Source organism: Anomaloglossus baeobatrachus, chromosome 5, assembly GCF_048569485.1.
Source record: "Anomaloglossus baeobatrachus isolate aAnoBae1 chromosome 5, aAnoBae1.hap1, whole genome shotgun sequence".
Classification (NCBI taxonomy): Eukaryota; Metazoa; Chordata; class Amphibia; order Anura; family Aromobatidae; genus Anomaloglossus; species Anomaloglossus baeobatrachus.
The window spans coordinates 121,226,224-121,250,102 of record NC_134357.1 but is presented as its reverse complement, the minus strand read 5'-3'; the positions used below and the strand labels follow the sequence as shown (position 1 = coordinate 121,250,102).

At 47.5% G+C, this 23,879-nt stretch overlaps 1 protein-coding gene across 1 annotated transcript in view; it reads left to right on the top strand.

The window, feature by feature from the left end:
• The window catches only part of LOC142310953 (uncharacterized), a 246,321-nt gene that overhangs the window by 75,670 nt on the left and 146,772 nt on the right, over positions 1-23,879 (top strand). Inside the window, exons 8-10 of the mRNA XM_075348828.1 lie at positions 1,247-1,273; positions 1,352-1,378; positions 23,153-23,179. Of these exons, the coding sequence (XP_075204943.1) occupies positions 1,247-1,273; positions 1,352-1,378; positions 23,153-23,179 (81 nt within the window). The remainder of the gene's footprint in view (positions 1-1,246; positions 1,274-1,351; positions 1,379-23,152; positions 23,180-23,879) is intronic.

Sequence of the window (23,879 nt, the reverse complement as noted above, 5' to 3'; positions counted from 1 at the left end):
GGTCTGGAGTTAGGAAAGTGTTGACTGCAGATTCCACCTTCTATGGAGGCCCCCCTCTTTGCTTCCAGGCACAGCATCACCCCCTGTGAGGAGTGCAACGCTACTGTGGCAACCGGACCACTGGGGTGCCACACTAACATGCTATGTGGACTGACTAGCAAAGGGAACTAATGCCCTTGCGACTAGTTCCTGGCCTCATTAGCATATAATAAACAATCTTTTGAAATACTTTTTCTAAAGATCTGTTTAGTTATGCTAGTGTATACAGGGAAGGTTAGGCAGGGATTACTAATATGCACCCAAGACTGCTTGTGGTTCTGGGTGCGTATTGGACCTGAAAGATTCCCTTTAAACTTTAGACCAGCACAGTAGCTCTGACTTTCATATGTGCAGACTTCAGTCCTTTGGCCACCCTCCTGATTACAATAGCCCATTTAGGGTGTCCATTTTTATCAGGGAGCTCATTTGGTCTCTGGAACAACTTCTCTACAACAAGTTCAGCATGAAGTAGGTGGAAGGTAATGTTATGTCTGCAAAAACGAGAGAGGTTAAGTCAACCAATTATCTATAATGACATTCCAATATCACTTGTTTAAATCATATTATGAAGTGTATATTTTTATAGGTGCTGAACAGAAGCACAGACCTTAAAATTGAGCTAATATGAGCCCCAAATAGATATAATTTGTGTTCAATTGTTTATACAGCAGAATTTAATTTTCTATATATGAGTAAAATCAGACAATCTAAGATACAGAGCAAATAATAATGGTCTATTCGATGAAAAGCATATCTTACTATATATTTAGCTCTCAGCAACATATCACCCAATAAGATTGGGCTGTGGTTTTTTGTACCAATGACCCCATGGTAGTACACTAAATATGATGTAATTAGTTGACCGAATGTGGTTTCCAGATGAAGGACTATTATTGCTCTTTCCCTGTTCATGACTTCCACAAATAATTCATTGATTGATTATAAATTGTAAATATTTTTTGCACTGATGAGCTGAACCTATTGGTATTAATTAGTCTTTTATGTATAAAATAGAGAAAAATGACTTCTTATTTTAGGAACTGATACAAAGTATTTTTACAAAGTTTTGGTACATGGCTGTTATAATGTTATTTACCGAAGCCCTATAGTACATAATATTCTGAAATGTTATTATTTTGATAGATAGTTATGGATTGTTAACACCATAAGTTGATTTAAATAAAATGTATTAATTTTTTCCTGTCAGGGACAGCCTGGCCCAAAAGGACAACCAGTAAGTATATATTTACGTTAAAAATGTTGTCGTATACGTTAATCCATTTCTTGACATAACATTTGCTTCTTTTGCTAGGGTGCAGCTGGTGCTAAAGGAGAGAAGGTAAGAATTGTAAGCAATTTTGAGCTAATTTTTTTTAAAGATTATGAATGGTCAATAATAGTTACCCCAATGTTCAATTCCAACGCTGTTTATATTCTTTAAAAGCTGACTGGCTTCATTGGAGCTTCCTTGTAGACTCCAAAAAGACCATGGGACTCCTGCTCTTGGGATCGTTGGGGGGGGGGCATCTCAGTCACTGCTTATTGTTAAGGTCACCATACACATTTGTTATCTATCGGCAGAAAAATTAATTGGCTGACATCTATCTCAACCAACTTCCCCATATAATGGAATTATCTTCTCATTTTATGAATTAACTATATGTCTGGAATTTGTATCTCTGGGTCAGAAAAACTGAACTCTGACCTTTTATAAGAATAAGAAATTTATTGGCACAAAATGTTGGACCTGCTGATGTGTCCACACTTAAGGGTGCTTTACACGCTGCGATATCTGTAACAATATATCGTCGGGGTCACATCGGTAGTGAAGCACATCCGGCGCCGTTACCGTCATCGCAGCGTGTAACACAAATGAGCGACGATCAACAAGCACAAAAACGTGAAAAATCGTTGCTCGTTGACACGTCGCTCATTTCCTTAATATCGTTGCTCCTGTCACTACGATGTTGTTCGTCCTTCCTGCGGCAGCACACATCGCTATGTGTGACGCCGCAGGAACGACAAACATCTCCTTACCTGCCTCCACCGGCAATGTGGAAGAAAAAAGGTGGGCGGGATGTTACGTCCCGCTCATCTCCGCCCCTCCGCTTCTATTGGCCGGCTGCTTGGTGACATCGTGGTGACGTCGCTATGACGCCGAACGCACCTCTCCCTTGAGGCAGGGATTGTTCGGCGGTCACAGCGACGTTGCTGAACAGGTATGTGCGGGTGATGCTGCCATAGCGATAATGTTCGCTACGGCAGCGATCACCACATATTGTTACAGCGACAGGGGCGGGTGCTATCGCGCTCGACAACTAGCAATCGCTAGCGATGTCGCAGCGTGTAAAACACCCTTTACTTTGTCTCAAATTTCCAAAATGATGCTAATTTTTCAGGGTACAAGTCTATATATTCTCAAGCTATTCAGCAAAAAAAGTTTACCACGTTGCGTTTTATATCTAATTTTTGTAACATCTTGTGGTGTTCATTTGGTATGTGTTGAGCCAAGTTGAATGCTAAGGAGTGGCTCACCTCTACTAGGATTAAACAAAATGGGGTTCAAGGGCAGGCGCTCACTTTCAGTAACAATCCATAACACATAACTGTTATTATTATGAGAAGAATTGAGAACTGTTGTTCCACGAGTTATTACGACTTTTCTGATGTCTCAACTGTGACAATGTTTTCTTTAACCAATCCTGTTGTGCTCAAGAACAACTGGGTGTGGAGTAATTTGGCAAATGACAGAGGATGAACCCAACAATCTTTGATGAGAAAGGTGAAAGTAAAGTGATGTACTGCACTCAACAATTCAGACAGTATCCTTCCTGACTAAATTAAGAATACATTCTCAAGAGGTTGTGGTGTAGGTTACAAAAACGAAGAGATATTTGTTATTTTTCCATCTCCTTTAATAGTTGACCTTTCATGTTCTAAGAACCAAACTGAAGAAATGTCTGCAATTTTAATTAAACATATCAGTGGGATTTCAAAGAGTCTCCACAGTGGGAAAGGGGCTATTCCTTTCATTTGCTACATTTATTGAGATATTATTTTTTTTTTAGATTTTCTATAAAATTCACATGTTTTAAGAGGACTCAGAGCTGTTACAAGGTAATTTGGCGCCCTAGGCAGACAAAGCTAATTGTACACCCTCCTCCACTTTACTGATGAACCCTGAGTCCCCAAGTAAAGGAATAGGTTAGAGACTAAGCTAAAAAAGACCCCTTACACACCCCGTCCCCACCGATAAGTAGAATTGTTACCTTTTTCATCAAAATACCAAAAAAACTGATGTACTTTAAGGGCGAGGCTCAACAGGACAGGAGGTGCATTTTCAAAGTTATATATAGAATCATTCATTGTTTGAGAACCATTTCCAAAATACAAGGGACAAACTGTGAAATCCATCCCTGACATCCTACCCCACGTATGTCTCCACAGCCTGTCCCACATATGTTGCCCAGCCTGCCATTCACAGCTAGCCCTTCTTGTCATGTGCCCCATTCATTGGCAAATATAAGAAAAAATAAAAAAAATATACTCAATTAATCCAGGCTCTCCTTCCAACACATGCCCATCTCTTCTATCCTGTACAGCAGAGGGTGCTGGATGGCTCGATTTAAGTCCCTGCATCTCATTGTGCCATCTGACATCCCCTGTGCGCAGTCTCCAGAAAGGCACAGGCTGGAAGTGGGCTGCATTCTGCTGGAGTTCCCAGTGGGGCAGGGAGCTGATTACTAGAGATGAGCCACCCCCCTAGTGTTCGAGTTCAGTTCGGTTCATTGAACGGAGGCTCCATTCGACGAACGTTCGATGAACCGTTCGACGAACCACTCGAACCCCATTGAAAAAAATGGGAGGCAAACACAAACACATAAAAACACATTATACATGTACACATACAGTTAATAAACATTACCATAACACTTACAGGTCCCCGCGATGCGTCCTGCACTCTGTTTCCCGCCGCTTTTCCTTCCGATTATCACTGCGTCCTCCCGGTAACCAGCACTGATGATAGGACCTATCATGACGTCAAAATAGCATGTGACCAGTCACGTGTCTATTATCTCATTGGCTACAGACTGGTCACATGGCTAGACGTCATGCTAGGTCCTGTCAGTGCATCTCTCCGATACGCAGTGCTCATTTGTGCATCTCTGTGTACCGGCGAAATACTCTGGCACATGGCCGGCTTCCCCGTCCATGCATGTGGGCGCTCTTTACAGAGTCAACCCACATGCAAGGACTAGATGCCATAGCCGGTGAATTGCGGCACCGGGAATCACGTGATCGGAGCACCGTTGCTATTGTAACCCGCCTGTCAGCGGTGACGTCACCGCTTACAGCCCACAGCTTCTGCTCACTCACTGAGTGAATAAACTGCACGGGAGCAGCAGCGTTCTTCCTCCCATGCAGTGCTGTCTGATGTAGCAGAGCTGCATGGGTTGAAGGAGAAAGAAGACAGAAGAGCAGGATCGTGGAGGGCTGACAGGGAGTAATAAACATGGAGTCTCTAAGTGTGTCTGTGTATTTATTTCTATTAAAGTATTGTTTCTCTGTGTGGTGTTTTTTTTTTTAACCCTTTATTGGAGATTCTTAATGGCCCGGTCAAACTAGCCTGATATTAAGAATCTCTGCCTTAATACTAGCTAGTAAAACAAAGCCAACAGAGGCGCCCAGAAAGCTCGGGCCAACCTGTGCTGCGGATTCAAATCCACAGCTGCCTGGGGCGAAGCCTATGTCGATTTTTTTTTTTTAATTATTTCATGAAATAATTAAAAAAAGGGCTTCCTTATTTTTTTAGTTCCCAGCCGGGTACAAATAGGCAGCTGGGGGATGGGGGCAGCCATACCTGCCTGCTGTACCTGGCTAGCATACAAAAATATGTCGAAGCCTACATCATTTTTTTGGGGGGCAAAAAACTCCTGCATACAGTCCTGGATGGAGTATGCTGAGCCTTGTGGTTCTGCAGCTGGGAACCAAAAATATAGGGAAGCCCTTTTTTTTTAATTATTTCATGAATTTCATAAAATAATTTAAAAAAAAAATGACAAGGGCTTCGCCCAATTTTTGTGTTCAGCCAGGTACAACTAGGCAGCTGGGGATTGGAATCCGCAGCTCAGGGTGCCCAAGGTTTCTGAGCACCCCTGCTGCAAATTGCAATCTGCAGCCGCCCCAGAAAATGGCGCTTTCATAGAAGCGCCATCTTCTGGCGCTGTATCCAACTCTTCCAGCTGCCCTGGTGACGGGTTGCTCGCTGGGTAATAATGGGGTTAGGGCTAGCTGTATATTATCAACTGGCTCTAAGCCCGAAATTCATGGTGTCACGCCAATATTAGACATGGCCACCATGAATTTCTAGTACAGATAAAAAAAAAACACAACACACAGAAAAATGTTTTTATTAGAAATAAAACACAACACAATTAGTGACTCCATCTTTATTGAAATAAAGAACCCCCCTCCGCAGTAATACTGGGTCAAGGGTCCCGCGCCGTCCAATCCGGATCCAATATCATCTCAACGGTTTGCTGGAAGGCAGATGATGTGTCAGGTTCAAGGGTCTGAATCACATGACAAAGCAGCTGATTGTATAAACGGCTTTTATACAATCAGTTGATGCATCAGTGCAAAAAAACCCCAAAAAACTACACACTTCTGTGCAGACTCCTGTCCAACAGCATCAGCTGATAGTTTAGCTGGCCTGGCGGTAAAAAGTCGGCCTCACCGCTCGACTTACAGTGTCAGCTGATGCCGTCAGGTGACCGCATCAGCTGATCATCGCCAGGTCTGAGAGAGAGAGAGAAGATAGAGAAAAGAGAAGAGAGGGAGAGAGAGAAGAGAGAGAGGAGAGAGAAGAGAGAGAGGAGAAAGAGGAGAGAGAGAGAGAAGAGAGAGACAAGAGAGAGGAGAGAGAGAAGAGAGAGCGAGGGAAAAAGAAAAAGAAAGACTGAGAAAAAGAGAGAGAAAAAGAAAGAGAGAAAGAGAGAAAAAGAGAGAGAAAGAGGAGAGAGAGAGGGAGAGAGAGAGAAGAGAAAGAAGAGAGAGAGGGAAAAAGAGAAAAAGAGAGACTGAGAAAAAGAGAGAGAAAAAGAGAGAGAAAAAAGAGAGAGAAAAAGAGAGAGAAAAAGAGAGAGAGGAGAGAGAGAAGAGAGAGCGAGGGAAAAAGAAAAAGAAAGACTGAGAAAAAGAGAGAGAAAAAGAGAGAGAGAAAGAGAGAAAAAGAGAGAGAGAGAGGGAGAGAGAGAGAAGAGAAAGAAGAGAGAGAGGGAAAAAGAGAAAAAGAAAGACTGAGAAAAAGAGAGAAAAAGAGAGAGAGGGAGGAGAGAGAGAGAGAGAGGGAAAAAGAGAAAAAGAGAGAGCTGCAGCCTGAGCCCAACCCTATGGACTAGCAGCAGCTCTAGAGTCCTCCCCCACTCCTGGCCTCAGTCTGCATGACCGAGAGGTGAAGATCCTGCTGTATGCAGATGACCTCCTACTACTCTCCCCAACTGAAAAAGGCCTCCAAGATAGCCTGGCAGTACTGGAAACATTCAGCACCACATGGGCGCTTCCCATCAACCAAAAGAAGACCAAAGTCATGGTGATCCAGAAGAGAAACCAGAATAAAATAAACACTCCCTCCTTCACATTAAATGGCTCCATGCTGGAGAAAACAAGCAGCTATACCTTCCTCGGTCTGGATCTAAGCAATAATGGGAGCCTCAAGCAAGCAGCAGAAGCCCTGAAAGGAAAAGCGTGCAGAACCTTCTACGCCATCAGAAGACAACTGTACCACCTCAAACCACCTGTGAGAGTCTGGCTCAAGATATTTGACAGCATCATCACACCTATACTGCTGTATGGCAGCGAGGTTTGGGGCCCAGTGACCTACCCAGACCACACAAAGTGGGATTCCAGCCCAACCGAAGTCTTCCACATGGAGTTCTGTAAATATCTCATCCAAGTCCATCGCAGCACCTCAAACATAGCCTGTAGGGCAGAGCTGGACCGATTCACCTTATGGCTCAGTATACACAAGAGGGCGCTATCGCACCAGGTGCACATACAGAACAGCAACCCCAGCTCCTACCATCATAAAGCCCTGCTGAGCCAGAGACCAGAGCAAGCCAGGAACCCCGGCAGCCAGTCCAGCCAAAGTCAGCAACACACCCTGACAAAAGCCCAAATAAAATAGATCTCAGAGAGCTGCAAGATGCAATACATAGAGGTCTGAAAGAGTGAATTAGAGAACTCCCAGAAACTCACCATCTACCGGTCACTGCGGAGGGACTACACTCTGGCCCCATATCTGGAAAGGTTATGCCACCCCAAAGACAGGCAGACCCTGAGCCTGTACAGACTGAGTGCCCACAGCCTAGAGGTGGAAACAGGGCGGCACCGACAGACATACAAGCCGCGGGAGAACAGACTGTGCCAGCACTGCCAGCAGGGGACTCTGGAGGACGAGGCGCATTTCCTGCTGCACTGTGACAAATACTCAGTAGTGAGGGCCTCCCACTTCCAGAAACTTACCACTCATACCCCGGACTTTCCATCCATGGACGAGGAGAGGAAACTCTCTGCATCCTTCTGGGGGAAGCGGAATAAATGGTGGAGATCGCCGCCCGATATGTCACCACATGTCATAAGCTGAGGGGAACATAAGGCCCCTAAATGGACTTTCAGAGCCCAAATTGTGCCCCCAACTCCCGATAACCCTGATCCCCTCCCACACCACTTACTGTATTTCTCTTGCTTTGGCAACACTAATTGTATTTTGGTCCTGCCAATAAAGCATATTTGAATTGAATTGACTGAGAAAAAGAGAGAAAGAGAGAAAGAGAAAGAGAGAAGAGAGAGAAAAGAGAGAGAGAAGGAAAAAGAGAAAAAGACTGAGAAAAAGAGAGAGAGAAAAAGAGAGAGAAATAGGAGAGAGAAAAAGAGAGAAAGAGGAGAGAGCAAGAGAGAGAGAGGAGAGAGTGAGGGAGAGAAAGAGAGAAACAGAGAGAAAAAAAGAGAGAAAAAGAGAGAGGGAGAGAGAGAAGAGAGGAGAGAGAAGAGAGAGGGAAAAAGAGAAAAATAAAGACTGAGAAAAAGAGAGAGAAAAAGAGAGAGAGAGAGGGAGAGAAAGAAAGAAAGAGAGAGGAGAGAGAGAGAGAAAGAGAGAGAGAGAAAAATAGAGAGAGGGAAAGAGAGAAAGAAAGAGAGAGGAGAGAGAGAGAGAAAGAGAGAGAGAAAAATAGAGAGAGGGAGAGAGAGAGAAGAGAGAGAAGAGAGACAGAGAGGGAAAAAGAGAAACTGAGAAAAAGAGAGAGAGAGAAAAAAAGAGAGAGAGAGAGAGAGGAGAGCGAGAGAGAGAGAGAGAGAGAGAGAGAGCAATGCAGCCTCATTTCCTGAACTGCTCCGATTTTAGAGGTGTGTCCCGCGGCTCACAGCTGATTTCTGGCTCCTCCCCTCAGTGCATAATTAAATTAAATTATAATTATAAATAAATAATAATTATAATTTAAAATAAATTATATTTTTTACCGGGACAGCCGGGACTTGAACTCGTGAACTAATGCTTCTTAGGGGTACTTTGCACGCTGCGACATTGCAAGCCGATGCTGCGATGCCGAGCGCGATAGTCCCCGCCCCCGTCGCAGCTGCGAAATCCTTGTGATAGCTGCCGTAGCGAACATTATCGCTACGGCAGCTTCACATGGACTCACCTGTCCTGGGATGTCGCTCTGGCCGGCGACCCACCTCCTTATTAAGGGGGCGGGTCGTATGGCGTCACTACGACGTCACGCGGCAGGCGGCCAATAGGAGCGGAAGGGCGGAGATGAGCGGGATGTAAACATCCCGCCCACCTTCTCCCTTCCGCATATCCTACGGGAGCCGCGGTGACGCCGGTAGGAGATGTTCCTCGCTCCTGCGGCTTCACACACAGCGATGTGTGCTGCTGCTAGAGCGAGGAACAACATCGGACCATCGCGTAAGCGTATTTATGGATTACGCCGACGCTACACCGATGATTCGATTACGACGCTTTTGCGCTCGTTAATCGTATCATCTAGGCTTTGCACACTACGATGTCGCCTGCGATGCCGGATGTGCGTCACTTTCAATTTGACCCCACCGACATCGCACCTGCGATGTCGTAGTGTGCAAAGTACCCCTTAGACGGGAGCTCTATCCATTGAGTCACTGGCTCTAATGAGAAACATAAGCAGATTTAGTAATCTTGACGTCTACATTGCAGAGTGAAGTCTGCTGACAGCGCGGCTCACTTCAGGTGCTACGTGGAGAGGACACAGATCGCTCGCTGTCATCTTCATGTAGCAGAGCTGACAGTGTCATGTGGATTACTTCGCACCTGGATTGTTGTTTGGGGATTAATAGAAAGGTAAATGAGGTGTTTTTTTGTCTTTTATTCCAAATAAAGGATTTTTCGTTGTGTGTGTTTCTTTACTTTCACTTACAGTTTAATCATGGAAGGTGTCTCGGGAAGACGCCTGGCATGATTAACTCCTTATTACCCCGATTGCCACCTCACCAGGGCAATTCGGGATGAGCTGGGTAGAGTCCCAGGACTGCCGCATCTAATGGATGCGGCAATTCTGGGCGGCTGCCTGCTGATATTGTTAGGGTGGTGGACTCCCCATAATGTGATGCTCTCCTTTTTTTTTATTTATTTTACTGCACAATATAGAGCCGCCTGCCGGCGGCTGTGATGGGTTGCAGTGAGACAGCTTTCACTCATCGTGGGGGCGTGTCTGACTGCAACCAATCAAGGGCGCCAGTGGGTGGGGAAAGCACGGAATAACTAATTGAATAATGAAGCGGCAGCCATTTTCAAAAGATGAAATGCCGCTGGAGATTTGTGACAGCCGTGCAGCGAGACGCCCGTGATCGGTGAGTAGGAAAGAGAGAGGGATTGTGCTGGGGACGCAGGACGCATGCAGATACGAAAGGTGCGCACATAGCCTTACGGTGAAAAGCCACGCTTTTGGTGCTCAAACTGTTCTCGAACGTAACTTGAACTGCCGAACTTTTAGCGAATCGTTCTAGTTCGTCGAACAACTCGAACACCCCCCAAAATCACTCGAACATGAAATTGGCGAACCTCGAACATTGCTCATCTCTACTGATTACAGTTCCTCTACACCTGTTTCACAGCAATTGCATTTATGCCACATGCAATTGAGTGCAGCAAGGGAGCAGTATCTAGGACTCAGGTGTGACGCCCTGACAAATTCAGGGTGTCACAGATGACTGCACCCCTATTCCAGGTGCAGGATTCTCTCCTCCTTGGCCTTCCAACACAACTCCACACAGGTACATATACCAGCCACAAAAGCCTAGTCACCCCCCCAGAACAATAGGGACACACCAGTGGGCGGGGCTAAGCAGATGGTGACGCCCATCTAGAGGTTCTGAGGTATCAAGGGGAGGGAACAACAGTTAAATAGGAGAGTTGAGAGGAGACAGTGGAAGTGAGAGGAGTGAAGTAGTAGTCGGGGGTTGTAGCTCCCGGACTACTGGACTACTTGAGCTGACTAGGTGGAAGACAACAGAGCAGGGCCACAGGTGACAGAGATCCGGTCGCGGGAGACCTTAAGTGTACTGGGGCAGGGTTGTAGCCCACCGGTGCCGACAGCGGGAATCCGGTCCGGAGGTTGTGCACAGTCTGGGTACCTGGACCCTAGGGCGAGGACAGCTGCAAGCACCTTTTCAATTAACCAGCAGGGGACAAGATTCCAAGTCTTGTCCCACTAACAGCCCAGATAGAGCGAGACGGAAGCCCAACGAGGGGGATAGGGCGTCTGCAAGTGCCTGCTAAAATCCCACGGGCAACAGCTCCCACAGAAAAGTCCCCGCTAGTGGACTTCCCCGTTTCATGCGGACTAGTCAACACACAAGACAGCAACCTAAAGTGCAGGAGGAAGGGCCCCTGTTCTGTCCACCAGTGTGCGGGATCAGAGCACACTCCTCTGGAGGCTACCGGTTACCGGAAGTTGGTTTAGTATCTGGACTCTGTGTGACTTTATTCAAAACAGTGAGTACACCGGTACCATCCGGTCCATCCCCGCAGACTGTGCCCGATCTCTCTATCTCACTTTCACCTGGGCCCTGGGATAACACCTCCCCTACCCGTGGAGGGGATACCATCCTGCTGCCCTGCTCCATCAGCCCCGGGCACCCCATACCAAGGCAGCGGCGGTGTCACCAACAATCACTGCACACCACTTGTGGCGTCACTGACAAAACCTCCCCTATATAACAATCCCCCCTTTTTCACTTGCGGGCAACGGACGGGTGCTCAGGCCCGGGTCCGGCTTTCCTCGAGCCACCGCCACAACCCCGGATCCGAGCATCTCGAGCAGCCCCCTGCCGTGGTCTGTGCCCTGCATGCAACACAGGCACAGAGAGGGGTGAGCTGTGTCACTGTGTGACTGACACTCTTCTCTTCTGAGCCTACACCCCGGCCATCACTGTGCTTAATTCCTGTGGCTGTACAAAGGCGGTTGCACACATTCAGAAATGTTAGTTCCCCCCACATAAAGTGCACCCGCCTTGGGCATGCAGTAGGTAATGCCCTAGGCAGGTGTCTATCCCTCTTCCTATCCCTGAGTGGAATCCATGTTGTAATCTACTATGATAATTTCATTACTAAACAGAGCTATGGTCAAGAAAATGTTTTTTTGTCACAATGTTACTTTGGGATTGGGAGGGACAAGGGGCTCTTATGCTGTCCCTTATGCCAGAAAACCCTAGGCTATCCCTCACCTCCGGATTACTGCTAATAGTGGAGACTAGTGATGAGCGAGTATGCTTGTCACTACTCGGTACTCGCACGAGTATGACTGTACTCGGGCTACTCGGCGGGGACCGAGTAATCTCGCGATACTCGTGTTGTACTCGTGGTCTTCATCCCTGCATGTTGGCGCTCTTTTGAGAGCCAACCCTCATGCAGGGATTGGCTGGCAGACCACTGCAATGCCACAGCCCTGATAGTTGTGGAATTGCAGTGATTGGCCGGCCTGCACAGCGTGACCGAGCCTTTATACCGGCGGGCGCGCTGTGCTCTGCACACAGCCATCTCATATTCCCTGCTTTCCCCGCCCACAGGCGCCTATGATTGATTGCAGTGAGACACGCCCCCACGCTGAGTGACAGGTGTCTCACTGCACCCAATCACAGCAGCCGGTTGGCGTGTCTATACTGTGCAGTATAATAAATAAATAATTAAAAAAAACAGCGTGCGGTCCCCCCAATTTTAATACCAGCCAGATAAAGCCATACAGCTGAAGGCTGGTATTCTCAGGATGGGGAGCTCCACGTTATGGGGAGCCCCCCAGCCTAACAATATCAGTCAGCAGCCGCCCAGAATTGCCGCATACATTATATGCGACAGTTCTGGGACTGTACCCGGCTCTTCCCGATTTACCTTAGTGCGTTGGCAAATCGGGGTAATAAGGAGTTAATGGCAGCCCATAGCTGCCACTAAATCCTAGATTAATCATGTCAGGCGTCTCCCCGAGATTCCTTCCATGATTAATCTGTAAATTACAGTTAAAAAACACACACCCGAAAAATCCTTTATTAGAAATAAAAAACACTAACAAATTCCCTCATTACCTATTTATTACCCACAACAAAGCCCTCCTTGTCCGGCGTAATCCACGGTCCTCCAGCGTCGCATCCAGCTCTGCTGCATGCAGGTGACAGGAGCAGCAGAAGACACAGCCGCTCCTGTCACCTGCACGCAGCTAATTAAGAGAGCCGTGTGATCGGCTGAGCTGTCACTGAGGTTACCTGGATCCAGCGGTGGATGCAGCGGTGGCCGTGGGTAACCTCAGTGACAGTTCAGCTGATCGCGCTACTCACCGCCGCTCCTGTCAGCTCCACACAGCAAATGAGGTGGGTAGCGCGATCAGCTGAGCTGTCACTGAGGTTAATCGCGGCCACCACTGGATCCAGTGACAGCGGGTAACCTCAGTGACAGCTCAGCTGATCGCGTTACTCACCTCATTTGCTGGTGATTTCCCCCCCTCTCTCATACTCACCGATCCCCGATCACCGGCGCTGCACGTTCACACTGCTCCGGCGGCTTTTCCTTTTTTGAAAAAGCCGGCCGCTCATTAAACAATCTCGTATTCCCTGCTTTCCCCGCCCACCGGCAAATGTGATTGGTTGCAGTGAGACACGCCCACACGCTGAGTGACAGCTGTGTCACTGCACCCAATCACAGCAGCCGGTGGGCGTGTCTATACTGTGCAGTAAAATAAATAAATAAATAATTAAAAAGTCCCTCATCACCAATTTATTAACCCCGGCAAACCCTCCATGTCCGGCGTACTCCACGGACCTCCAGCGTCGCGTCCAGCTCTGCTACATGCAGGTGACAGGAGCTGCAGAATACACTGCCGCTCCTGTCAGCTTCACACAGCAACTGAGGTGAGTAGCGCGATCAGCTGCTGTCAGTCAGGTAACTCACGGCCACCGCTGGATCCAGCGGTGGCCGCGATTAACCTCAGTGATAGCTCAGCTGATCGCGATACTCACCTCAGTTGCTGCGTGGAGCTGACCCTGACCGGTGCGGCAGTGAGTAGCGCGATCAGCTGAGCTGTCACTGAGGTTAATCGCGGCCACCGCTGTATCCAGTGACAGCGGGTAACCTCAGTGACAGCTCAGCTGATCGCGCGGCTGTCTTCATTAGCTGCGTGGAGGTGACAGGAGAGGCTGTGTCTGCTGCAGCTCCGGTCACCTCCATGCAGCAGCGCTGGATGCGACGCTGGACCATCCTGGATTATGCCGGACATGGAGGGCTTTTTGGGGCTGATTTAAAGTGGTTAACCAGGGTATATGTTTGTGTTTTTTATTTCTAATAAATGATTTTTTTGGGTGTGTGTGTTTATTTACTGTAATTTACAGATTAATCATGGAAGGTATCTCATAGACGCCTGACATGATTAATCTAGGACTTATTGGCAGCTATGGGCTGCCAATAACTCCTTATTACCCCGATTTGCCAACGCACCAGGGCAAATCGGGAAGAGCCGGGTACAGTCCCAGAACTGTCGCATCTAATGTATGTGGCAATTCTGGGCGGCTGTTGGCTGATATTGTTAGGCTGGGGGGCTTCCCATAATGTGGGGCTCCCCATCCTGAGAATACCAGCCTGTAGCCGTATGGCTTTATCTGGCTGGTTTTAAAATTGGGGGGGACCGTACGCCATTTTTTTTAATTATTTAATTATTTATTTCACTGCACAGTATAGACACGCCCACCGGCTGCTGTGATTGGGTGCAGTGTGACACCTGTCACTCACCGTGGGGGCGTGTCTCACTGTAACTAATCATAGGCGCCGGTGGGCGGGGAAAGCAGGGAATACGAGATTGTTTAATGGGCGGCCGGCTTTTTCAAAAGAGGAAAAGCCGCCAGAGTTTAGTGAACAGCTGTGCAGCGCCGCGCCGGAGATCGGGGAACGGTAAGTAAGAGAGAGGGGGGAGAATGACCGACAGACAGCTAGAGGGACAGATAAGACAGAGAGACCGACCGACAGACATAGAGACCGACCGACGGGAGATAGAATGAAAAAAAAATTACCAACATCGCTAGTAAAAAGCACAAAACGTGCGTTTTGGACATCGGAGTGCCACACAATGTTTTTACGTAAAATCTTTCATGTCATAATCTCAAAAAGTAACATACACCAGCTCTATCTCACTATTGGGTATGTGCCCTTAACATTTCCGCCATGAAAATTCATTTTGGTGTCATTTTGGAAGGTTTTCTGGTGAGTCTGTAAAAATGGCGTAAAACTCGGACAAAATTGTTCGCTGTGAGACTTTTGTGACATTTTTAGGGTTTCTACATGCTGCCGGGGGGTCATTTCATAAAAATACTCTGGTCTCCCATAGGATAACATTGGGATCGGTGCTCGGGCCGAGTACACGAGTATCTTGGGATGCTCGGCCTGAGCCTCGAGCACCCGAGCTTTTTAGTACTCGCTCATCACTAGTGGAGACATAAGAGGCCCGTGCTTTTCTATACTCCTGAGAAATACTACTCTGTTACCCCCCTCCCTCAGGGAGGACCAAGACAGGAACAAGATATTAAAAAGATAAAGACAGACAAGGGAAAACCAAAACTCTGACACACTGCACACACATAGGAATAGATAAAGACTCAGGAGAAAAACAAGAGCAGGAGGGGACCTATGCCCTGGGTCCCCTCGACTCAGCCTCCGTAGCGGCCATATCTGGTGCCACTATGGACAGTACACTTCTGCTTGCCTCGTAGTTAATGGTGTTTACATCCTTGTCTCTTTCATGACAAGCTGAAAAAGGTTCAAAATGCAAGCTAGGCCAATCACTGACAGGCATTTCCAGCCATATCTGATGTGTAGACGATGGAATCGAAGAAGAACAGACCAATACTTTAAACAAATGTTTTGACTCAGTTTATCATTCTTACTTAAGATCTTTAGATTGAGTGGACAGAGCGATTTTGTTTGGAAATCAAAGCTTTTATGCAGGTATTGCAGCTTAGCCCAATTAGAGGATACACAATACCACACATAGGACACAGTCCATGGATAGTGGCTGCCTATGGTGGTATTTCTACACTGTCTTTACTGGGCCCATAACTAAAAACATTAATTAGTATACACTTTAAAACATTACTTAGTATACACATAATACATTTCCAGGAGTTTATTAGGCCTGCGACACACATCCGTGCCGCCGGCACGTGTTTGTCATTTTTTACACGTACTGGCGGCACGGAGGCACGTTAAGCAATGCTACCCTATTGTAGCAGGCACACACGCGTAAAACCACACGGAACGTGTGTCCATGTGCGTTTGTACGTGTGTGCGTTTTTCAAAGCGCTGACATGTCAGTGTTTTCTCCGGCAGCACGGGTGTCACACGGCCCGCACCCGCACCACACGAGTGTAGTGTGGATGCGGTCCCGTGTGACACGCGCCGGAGAAAACACACGTGTCAGTGAAAAAAAACCAAAACATTACCTCACCTTCTCCTGCCCTCCTGTCTCTGCCGCTGCTGCCTCTTACTGCCGACCGCCGCTCATTAATCTCATAGAATATTCACTTCACTGCCTGGCAGCAGCAGGAGCGGGGAGACGGGAGGGCTGGAGCCGAAGATCAGCACCGCGGACAGCAGCGCGGACATCAGGAAGGACCAGGTGAGTATGTTAATTACCGGTTCTACGTGTGCTATTGCGGATAGCACACATAGAACACATGTGGCCCGCACGTACCAGATACACGTACTTACCTGCACGCAACACGCAGGGGAAATACGTGTCTCTCGGCACATGCGTGATTTTCACGTGAGTGTGGCAGAGGCCTTAAGAAGCTTTGCAGGAAATAGTCACTAATTTTGGAGCATGCATTTGATTTTATTTACTCGTAAAAACTTAAGTGCAAAATTAAAGTCTTAAACTAGCTTAGAGTTAATAGACGGACAAAGATGCATTATTTTTGTTTAGAGACATGTGCGTCTTAGTGAATTAGTCTTATCTTACCTCAGCATACTTTAGATGAATAAATTCCACCCATTGTGCATTGTCGTGCAGACCTTAGAGAAAGACACTGAGGTCACAAGAGGATGCCGGTTATGGACTGGGCATGTCTGCTATAGTGGATCATAAGATTCTGTTCCCATTGTGTTTGACACACGTCAAGAAAACCTTCTGGCATTTGTGCTTAATGTAGATTTCTGCTACAGGCTGAATATTAGATAATGCACTCATAGCGTAGTATATTCGGATTGTGGGGAGGTAGGAGGCAAAATAGTACTCAGCTTTTCAGGTTGTGACAGGCACATCTCCCCAAAAGTCACATAAACATCAGCTGCTACAGCTCCATGTGCTTAAGAATGAGAAGTCTTCTGCAGGATAATAAAAGGAAACCTGCCAAGCAAAAAGAAAACACTATTAAACTGCAATATGGGGTTAATCTGCAGATTAATAGAGTTCTGAAGATATGCTGCGCTCGCACTGAATGCTCCGCTACTGGGAGGAATTGAACTATGTTGGACTTTCAGTAATAGAGGTGGCATCGGCACGGTTTCAGTCACCACTCTGTGAGTAGTATCTAAAACCATTCACCCGGCTCTGAATGACAACTGGATCAGCTTTTCATCAGTATAGATGCATACAGCTGCACACTGAAAAAGCCAAAAATGTACAAGGGAAAATATGGCACTGCATTACTGCAAAAGAGAGATATTTAGTTTATGTATTGGCCAATACATAAACTAAATATCTCTCTTTTGCAGTAATGCAGTGCCATATTTTCCCTTGTACATTTTTGGCTTTTTCAGTGTGCAGCTGTATGCATTTTATAGTTACTATGTTTTTTCAGTTAGTACCTGTTCACATTTGTTGGATGTGCGGGTCAGTTTTTTGGATATTTTATCAGTATAGAGGCCTGCTGTTAGTCAGCGCCAGGTGTGTGGTTAAAGCCACCACTCACTATGTACTGAGTGGTACCTGAAAAAGCATCAGTGCCATCCCTATGACTGAAAATCCAAAGCTGCCTGGAGGTATAAAGTTCATCTCCTCCCAACAGCGGGGCTCTCGGTGCGGGTGTTGGGCAGCGTCAGAACATTATTAACCTGCTGCTTAACCCCATATCTTCAGGTTAATAGCAATTTTTTTTTTTTTTTTACCTGACAGGTCCTTTGAAAATATGTTGGCATTTAGTAGTTTTTCTTGATAAAGGGGCTAGTACAGCCTTGAAATGCCTAGAACAACAAACTACCTTTACTATCCTCTGTACCCTCATCGAAGACTCATCTTTACCAAGCAGCACAGCTTTTTCTAGCCGTGAATATCCCAACAGATCTACAAATGTAAATTCCTAACACATTCCAATATAAACCAAAAGAATGACATAACTCATGCATAATAAACCTAAATGTTAAAAAAAACATACCGCATATATTTATGATAAATCCCTGTATTGGTGAGTGCAGTAGAGTATTATTTTTGCCATCACTGAGTCTTAATAAGCACAATGATCGACGTGAGGACATTGCTTTAATTATGCCATGTAAAATTTTTAGTTTTGTTGAAAAAAATATGGCATGTAACACAAACATAATGGTGCTGATGTATATATGATTAAGTCCTGGCACATGGCTTTGCGCCAGCTAGTCTGATTCTTGTCTTTATGACTATGTTTAGACCACAGTACATTCCAGGTGTCACAGTCCTAAAACCATTTTTGGTAGAATTCTAATATGTACTTTAGTAATTACGGTTATTTACATTTGAACAGTTTATAGTAGGTTTTCCTAGCAATGTTCATAAAGATTAATACAGGTAAAATATATCTTTGTACCGTGTTAGCCAGTAGAGATAATAAATTGTTTAAAAATTGTATTCAGTAAAGGGGGCTTTACACGCTACGACATCGCTAATGCGAACTCGTTGGGGTCATGGAATTGGTGACGCACATCCGGCCGCATCAGCGATGCCGTTGCGTGTGACACCGATGAGCGATTTTGCATCGTTGCAAAAACGTGTAAAATCTCTCTTCGGTGATATGGGGGTTTATTCTCAAAAACCGTTACTGCAGCAGTAACGTGTCAGGGCCGGGAGGACTGGTGGGCCCAGGAGGTGGATCCACTGGACCGAGTACCCCACCGGGGGGCAGAGTACACGGCAGCCGGAGCACTGGCGTGGCCGGGACGGTTATAACCGGGTCACTAGGGTCACAGAGTTCTATAGGATACTGCAGGAAACAGGCACAGGTACCCGGTTGCAAAGGACAAACAGTAACAGGACACAGGACACAGCACAAGGGGACCTGAGCACGTAGCTCTAAAGACAAGCAAAAGGACACGTTGATCAGGCCCCGCCCACATGGAAAGGCAAGTCTTATATACCCAGCACAGCCCTATGTCATTTCCTGCTTCAGGTGTGCTGGGCCTATAAGACCAGGAGAGTGGGCGCGGCCTGGTCCTATACAGAACCATGAGGCCAATACTCAGAGTCAGACTCCTGAGACCAGGAGCAGGACTCAGGGGAGCAGGAGCGGGAGCGGCAGCCATGACTGGTGGACACATGGAGTGGATCAGTGGGTAAGGAGTGGTGCTGGGACACGGGGAGCGTGACAGTACCCCCCCCTCTAAGCCCCCCCCCTCCGAGCACAGAACCCCATGGGCACCCCGGATCGAGACACCGGACCGGGACCCAACGCAAAGGCGGGGAAGGACCGCTGACCCCGTACCACCTTCTTAGCCGCACGGCGCTTAGCCGATCTACCGGCAGTGGCGACGGGGGCAACGGGAAGAGGAGGACCGACAGAAACAGGACTGGCATCGTGAAGGACCGGCCCGGGCGTCTCGGACCGGGCACAGGACAGTGACTCATCCCCGGTAGCCGGTGGCATCAGAGTCTCAATCATCAGGGACGGTGGAACGACGCTGGAGTGCGTCATCACTTCTGGTTCTGGTGGCACCACAGGCACAAGTGCCAGGATCTGTGGTACAACGCTGGACTGCGTCATTTTCTCCTCTTCTTGTGACATAATAGGGTCAGGTGCCAGGGGCTGAGGAACGGACTGTAGACAGGTATCATGGCACGAGGGACTCCAGCGAGTGATTGCACCAGAGCGCCAACTGATGTCAGGGTCATGTAGTTGTAGCCAGGGCAGACCCAGCAGGAGCGCAGGAGTCATTCTCGGGATGACGTATAACGCAATAGTCTCAGTGTGCAGGGAACCAATACAAAGTCTCACGGGTTCGGTGGTGTACCGGACAGGTTCGTATAGTGGTTTTCCGTCCACGGAGGCGAACCAGAGGGGTTTTGCAAGCGGGATGACCGGTATCCGATAACGGTCCACGGTAGCTTGTAGGATGAAATTACCCGCTGCTCCCGAATCAATGTGAGCCTCTGCCGTGAACTGGGTTTGCTCGGTCGTGACCTGGACAGTCTGTGTAACCGGGACTGAAGGGATTCCGGTACCAAGGGTGGCGGTTCCCACCATCCCTTGGACTTGGGGTCTACCTGGCCTCTCAGGGCAAGAGCGGAGCAGATGTGAACCGCTTCCACAATAGAAGCACAGGCCCCGGGCGAGTCGCTCTGCACGACGTTGCTCGGCTTGGCTCAGCCGGTCTATTTGCATTGGCTCAGGAGTGGAGTCGCAGAACGGCAGTGGCGGGGGAACGGTAGACCTCTGCGGGACAAAGGCGTGACGGACTGGTCGCTTTTCCCGGGATACCTCCTTGGTTCGTTCCTGAAAACGGAGATCAATCCGGGTGGCTAGTGATACCAAAGCATCCAAGGTACGGGGAACATCACGACCGGCTAATTCGTCCTTGATGCGACCGGAGAGCCCCTCCCAGAAGGCGGCAGTCAAGGCCTCATTGTTCCAGCCTAGCTCGGAGGCAAGCGTGCGGAACTGAATGGCGTATTGGCCGACGGTCAGGGTCCCTTGGCGTAGCCGGAGGAGCGAGGAGGTAACCGCGGTACTGCGTCCCGGTTCATCGAAGGTACTTCGGAAAGCCTGCAGGAATTCCCGGATGTCGGTCGTCACCGGATCCTCGTTCTCCCACAACGGATTTATCCAGGCCAACGCCTCGCCTTCCAGGTGCGACATCACAAAGGCTATCTTGGCTTGGTCGGAAGCGAAGAGGTGCGGGAGTAATTTGAAGTGCAGCGAGCACTGGTTCAAAAACCCCCGGCAGTTCTTGGGGTCCCCGGCATACCGAGGCGGAGCAGCGAGGCGAAGTTGCGAGGCTGCAGAGACAACAGGTTCAGACGTAGAGACTGGTTGCTGCGTGGACTCAGATGAGACGGCTGTCTGTAGCGTATATAACCGGTGGTCCACGGACACCAGGAATTTCAGCATCCGGCTCAGGGTTTCACGCTGTTGTGCCAGCTCTTGGCGCAGCTCAGCCAGCTCTGATGTTTGTGCTCCAGCGGGATCCATGGCCTGATCAATCTGTCAGGGCCGGGAGGACTGGTGGGCCCAGGAGGTGGATCCACTGGACCGAGTACCCCACCGGGGGGCAGAGTACACGGCAGCCGGAGCACTGGCGTGGCCGGGACGGTTATAACCGGGTCACTAGGGTCACAGAGTTCTATAGGATACTGCAGGAAACAGGCACAGGTACCCGGTTGCAAAGGACAAACAGTAACAGGACACAGGACACAGCACAAGGGGACCTGAGCACCTAGCTCTAAAGACAAGCAAAAGGACACGTTGATCAGGCCCCGCCCACATGGAAAGGCAAGTCTTATATACCCAGCACAGCCCTATGTCATTTCCTGCTTCAGGTGTGCTGGGCCTATAAGACCAGGAGAGTGGGCGCGGCCTGGTCCTATACAGAACCATGAGGCCAATACTCAGAGTCAGACTCCTGAGACCAGGAGCAGGACTCAGGGGAGCAGGAGCGGGAGCGGCAGCCATGACTGGTGGACACATGGAGTGGATCAGTGGGTAAGGAGTGGTGCTGGGACACGGGGAGCGTGACATAACGAGGTTGTTCCTCGTTCCTGCGGCAGCACACATCGCTCCATGTGACACCGCAGGAATGAGGAAGCTCTCCTTACCTGCCTCCCGGCCGCTATGCGGAAGGAAGGAGGTGGGCGGGATGTTACGTCCCGCTTAGCTCCACCCCTCCACTGCTATTGGGCGGCCGCTCAGTGACGTTGCTGTGACACCACACGGACCGCTCCCTTAGAAAGGAGGCGGTTCGCCGGTCACAGCGACGTCGCCGGGCAGGTAAGTATGTGTGACGGGTCTGGGCGATGTTGTGCAACACGGGCAGCGATTTGCCCGTGTCGCGCAACAGATGGGGGCGGGTATCCACACTAGCGATATTGGGACCGATATCGCAGTGTGTAAAGCCCGCTTTAGCCATTAAAAGGTATCAACCACTGAGGACTTCAGTCCTTTTAAACAATTTTTCATAAAGATTAAGGCAGCTGAAGAATGAGGGCCACATAATCAAATTAAACCACTCCTAAAGGCCGCAAAAAAATCTAAAGGGCTTTCACCTTCTCAGTAATAGGCCATAAACATTGCATAGGTGGTGGTTCCACACATTTTTTGAGAAGATGGAGGTCTTCAACTTCCCCAATCAGCACTCTAAAGTAAAGGAAGCCATGCATGTAATTGTCTTTCTTCAAAGAATATGGCTCTTGTGCTAAGAGCCTATAGTTTCACAACTCTACAGAGGAGCGATCAACATGTATATACGACCACCCCTCCAATTCATATACTGCTTTCTGGAGTGACAAAAGGGGTCAGGAGACACCATTGTCTTGATATATGGGGGATCAGAGGAATGTAGTACAGTGGACCATGCATCTACTTGTATGCTCCCATTCTTCTCACTTGTAGTTCTCCTGTTACCATTACAGTGCCCATATGGTTTAGGACTATACAGAATGTCAGTCACTTCGGGTACCTCTGACCAAGGGCTTGCTCACACCGCCGAATAACACAGACGAATGATGTCTGATGTTTTATCAGGGAGCAGTCGCTCCAATGTTATACTATGGGGCACTGTTTTTTTTTCTCATGCAGATCTGGCATAAGAAAAAAATTGCTGCGTATATCGGACGATGCACACCCAGTCAAGTCTCTCCATCTTCTCCGATTCTCACAGCAGAGTTTGAGCCGAGTATCATTATCATATCGCATCCGATTCTCTTGCATGAAAGAATCATCAGATGCTATACACCAAAGTGTCCCCGGACTTAGAAGGAGAATATTGACCCGTTTATTACACGGTCACTTGTTCATTTGAAAGGCCACTAAATAATGGTGAAAATGGCACCAAAAGGACTGTACCTTTTAACCCAGACTATGAAATCCATTGGAGACCATTCATGGTGACATAACATATTTATAAATTGGTCTTCCTTACTTGTTTTTTGTGGTAACAGGGTCATCATATTATTTAGTGAACCTCTCGTGCTTCTTGCATTTTTACTATACTGAGAGTCGATTGGAGATTCTTTAGCTATGTCCATGCCTTTCACATGGAATATGTTTATAACCCTTATAAATGAACCGCACAACTCTGGTAAATGTTATGATACATAATTAATGACCTAACAAGGATGTGCCATATTTCTTCTCGTTACAGGGTCACTGTGCGGAGTATCCCCACAGGGTAAATATTGCCTGCTATATGCCTGCTTATTGCTCCCCAAGCTTGTCTATCACTGCACGCTGAAAATGCACCTAATTGAAGTGTTTACTTTCCTTACAACCATAGTGTACATCTCATTACAGTCCATTCACATGGGAAGAACTCATTTAACACGACTAATTAATTATTGCTCGGATGTGTTTTATTCAAAAAGTGAATTGATGATCTATATGTTAATATATGAAGATATTCTCAATTGTTTGGAGGCTATTTTTTCCATTCAATAGATTATAAATTCAAGAATAGAGAAATATATAGATTGTTAGATATAAAAATAAAAAAGATAGATAGACAGACAAACAAACAGATAGATAGGCAGACAGAGACAGACAAACAGAGACAGACAGACATATAAATAGACAGACAGACAGATAGATAGATAGATAGATAGATAGATAGATAGAAGGACAGATAGATGGATAGATAGATAGATAGAAGGACAGATAGATAGATAGGACAGATAGATAGATAGATAGGTAGGTAGGTAGGTAGATAGGTAGATAAGCTAATTAAAAGGAAGCACCATGCCTCAGTCCTTATTTCCTTGACCTCGCTCTGTATATTGTAGCTGTACCTGGTCCCGTAGCTCTCGGCAGCTCAGTCCCATTTGGGAATAGGACTTTGAAATGCCAGGCACAACCACTAAATAAAGTATAGAGCT